At 43.6% G+C, this 2842-nt stretch overlaps 1 protein-coding gene across 1 annotated transcript; it reads left to right on the forward strand.

The window, feature by feature from the left end:
• The first annotated feature begins 6 nt into the window (after window positions 1-6).
• On the forward strand, window positions 7-2752 carry LOC104808004 (J domain-containing protein required for chloroplast accumulation response 1-like). The gene is made up of 9 exons (XM_010533483.1): window positions 7-272; window positions 457-965; window positions 1043-1410; window positions 1499-1607; window positions 1694-1743; window positions 1834-1899; window positions 1984-2061; window positions 2165-2341; window positions 2558-2752. Exons 1-9 carry the CDS (start codon window positions 28-30, stop codon window positions 2594-2596), a joined length of 1641 nt encoding a protein of 546 aa, XP_010531785.1. The 5' UTR covers window positions 7-27; the 3' UTR covers window positions 2597-2752.
• Window positions 2753-2842: the final 90 nt, after the last annotated feature.

Raw genomic sequence — 2842 nt, forward strand, 5'->3', positions numbered from 1 at the left:
GGCGGAGCGCTGATTTCGCGGCGGCCCATGTGGCTCGGCGAGTCCTCCGAGAAGCCGGTGTTCGGCGACGATCCTTCGAATCGGCGACGGTTCACGACGGGTGATTTCTTCAACGACATATTCAGAGGCGACGAGTCTTCGATCGGGTCGCCGAGGAAGAGGAGTGAGCTAGACTCGCTCGGGTCGAACCCGGGTTCCCGGGTCATGAGTCCGACCCGGCCTCTCCCGATCAAATCCGAACCTTACGGGACTTCTCTTCCTACACAGTTCAGGTCTTCTTCTATGATCCTTCTTCTGCTTTTTGTTCAAGTTATAATCCATTTCTGGTTCGTTGTCGGAAAAAAATACACGATTTCAGTTACAACAGAACTGAAATCAAACAGATGATTTTCAGAATTATGAAAATCATTAGCTATAATCCTATTTTTCATATGTTTATGCGCCATTGTTCCTCAGCCTTCCCGCAAAAGTTATCAAAGCAACAGAGATGCCAACATTCGGCTCATCAACTCGAAGTCTGAGCAAGAACAGAGACACTGCTTCTTCTTCTTCTTCTCCACTCTCAAGATCTTCAAGCCAATCTAATCTCAGAAATGGGTCTTTTCCGAAACCCGACTCGGATAATGTTTCAGAAGTTCATGGAAGATCCAGGCATTTTCACTTCTCCATCTATAAATGGCCCAACAAGGGAGTTCCCACAGTTCTTTGGGGCGGTTCGAGATTGAAGGCGATGGTGAAAGCCACGGATGATGATGAGATAACGCTACAACAGCACACGGCATCGAGGGATGCTCGGCCTACGTCCGATGAGAAAGTGGGTATTCATAAAGATGAAAGCAGAGCACAAGCCGACGATGTTCAGACAGAACCTGATTCGCTGCCTAAACCGTCTTTTTCTGGTGGATTGGAAGCTCGGGAGGCGAATATAAAGCCTATCCATTCGTTTTTCGCTAATGATAAACAAGGTTTGTCAGCTGATGTTCTGTCCATGTTTATTTCAGCTGGTTTCGGATTTGGTTTTTTGATTCTTGTTACATTGCAGGAGAATATGTAATAGCGAATGAAGAATCGAGAGAAGGTAAAAGCAGAGCCAAGAACGCGAGACCATCCAATGGAGATTCAAAAAGCAGAAAGAAACCACAAGGACAGAGAAGCTCTTCAGACAGGACAAAGATCGAGAAACCGAGCTTTCCCAGCTCATCCTCGAAGACAGAAGAAGTTAACGGAGACAGGGTGAAGGGAAAAGTGAAGGAATTCATTAAGGTTTTCAGCCAAGGAGCTTCAATCGGAACAGATGGCGAATCGCTTGGACAGAGCTTTAGATGGAGAGCTAAGGAAAACACTGCAGGGACTGATCTCAACAAGACTATCGATGAACAACAGAAACCGAATTCAGATTCTACTGCCATGGTATTTATGCTTCGGTCTTGAAAATATCTCGATATATATCTTCCTGTATCATTGTTTTTGCAATTCTTTATCTGTAATGTTATTGCAGGATCAGCATCCTCCTCAAGTGCGGGAGAAAAAGGATTCAGACATGGAGAACATGGAGAGCGGGACTCACGGTGTTTCAGGGCAAGAACGGAGACAAGAACAAAGCACAGGTGGGTTCTTGAATGGTGCATTGGATTGAAATCAGCTAACAACAACTAAAACTGTCCTGAAAGCATTGATTTTTTCGTTTTGTCAGAGCATAATGTTCATGAGGATACGGACGAGCCGTTCGATTTGAATTTCCAGGTAGCGGAATCAGAATCATTACTTCTACATTCAATAGTGCCCCCGTTCTTATGTTTCTACCGAGAATTTGAGCCGAGAATAACTGTTTAGGTGAAGGAGATAACACAAGATGAAGACAAACCCGAGAAATCCGGTGATGATGCTGACGAAATCCAGGTAAAACCTCTGCAACACCTTCACCTATATTCATCCAAAGAATGCTTCGAATTTTACATACCGAAAGTTTTCGAGTATATGCAGATCATTGATGCTAAAATCAGAAAGTGGTCGCAAGGAAAAGACGGGAACATACGTTCGCTCCTGTCGACATTACAATACGTAAGTGATTTGCTGTAGCATTCCCTAACCGTCCACATGAAATGAAATGTTTGAGATTCCTTGGTCCGCCCGATATGATTACGGTTGCGGAGAACGTGAGCAGATTCTTTGGCCCGGGAGCGGATGGAAGCCGGTGCCACTGATGGATATGATAGAGGCGAATGCGGTTAGAAGATCGTACCAGAGAGCGTTACTGATTCTCCACCCGGACAAGCTGCAGCAAAAGGGAGCTTCCTCCGACCACAAGTACATTGCAGAGAGTGTTTTCGAGTTATTGCAGGTCAGTGTCTTTGGTTATTTCATCAATGATAATAATACCACCACCATAATCCCGGTTTGGTATAACAAAAACCATGAATTCAGAAGCGATATTAATGTCATTAGGCCATATTATATATATATATATATATATATACACATATATATTCAAGGAGCCGTTGCTCGAGATGGAATTGAATTTTGTTGTAAATAATTTTTGTTTGTGGATATTATTCAGGAAGCGTGGGATTTCTTCAACTCGGTCGGACCAATTTGAGAGAAAAAAGGGTATTTGCGGTTACAAAAGGACAGTATATATACGATTAAGTGTACAGAGAGATATATTCCAAAGTTTGCAAATTTTTATTTCACAAAGAAGGAAAAATTACTGCTGCAAGGAAGAAGATGTCAACAATTGTGTCGAAACCCTATATATCTATGTGTCATTGGGGGTAGGGGTGAGCGTTTCGGGTTTCGGTTCGGTATTCAAGCGGTTCGGTTCGGGAACGGTATTTTCGGTTTT

Source organism: Tarenaya hassleriana, unplaced genomic scaffold (genome assembly GCF_000463585.1).
Source record: "Tarenaya hassleriana unplaced genomic scaffold, ASM46358v1 Cleome1372, whole genome shotgun sequence".
Taxonomy (NCBI): domain Eukaryota; kingdom Viridiplantae; phylum Streptophyta; class Magnoliopsida; order Brassicales; family Cleomaceae; genus Tarenaya; species Tarenaya hassleriana.

What these genes read in the sequence shown, in the direction of transcription:
- LOC104808004 (XM_010533483.1), top strand. Translation starts at nt 28, where the DNA reads ATGTGGCTCGGCGAGTCCTCCGAGAAGCCGGTGTTCGGCGACGATCCT. An exon ending in GAGACAAGAACAAAGCACAG is followed by an intron (nt 1,608 to 1,693) that starts GTGGGTTCTTGA and finishes TCGTTTTGTCAG; the next exon opens with AGCATAATGTTCATGAGGAT. An exon ending in GTGTTTTCGAGTTATTGCAG is followed by an intron (nt 2,342 to 2,557) that starts GTCAGTGTCTTT and finishes GATATTATTCAG; the next exon opens with GAAGCGTGGGATTTCTTCAA.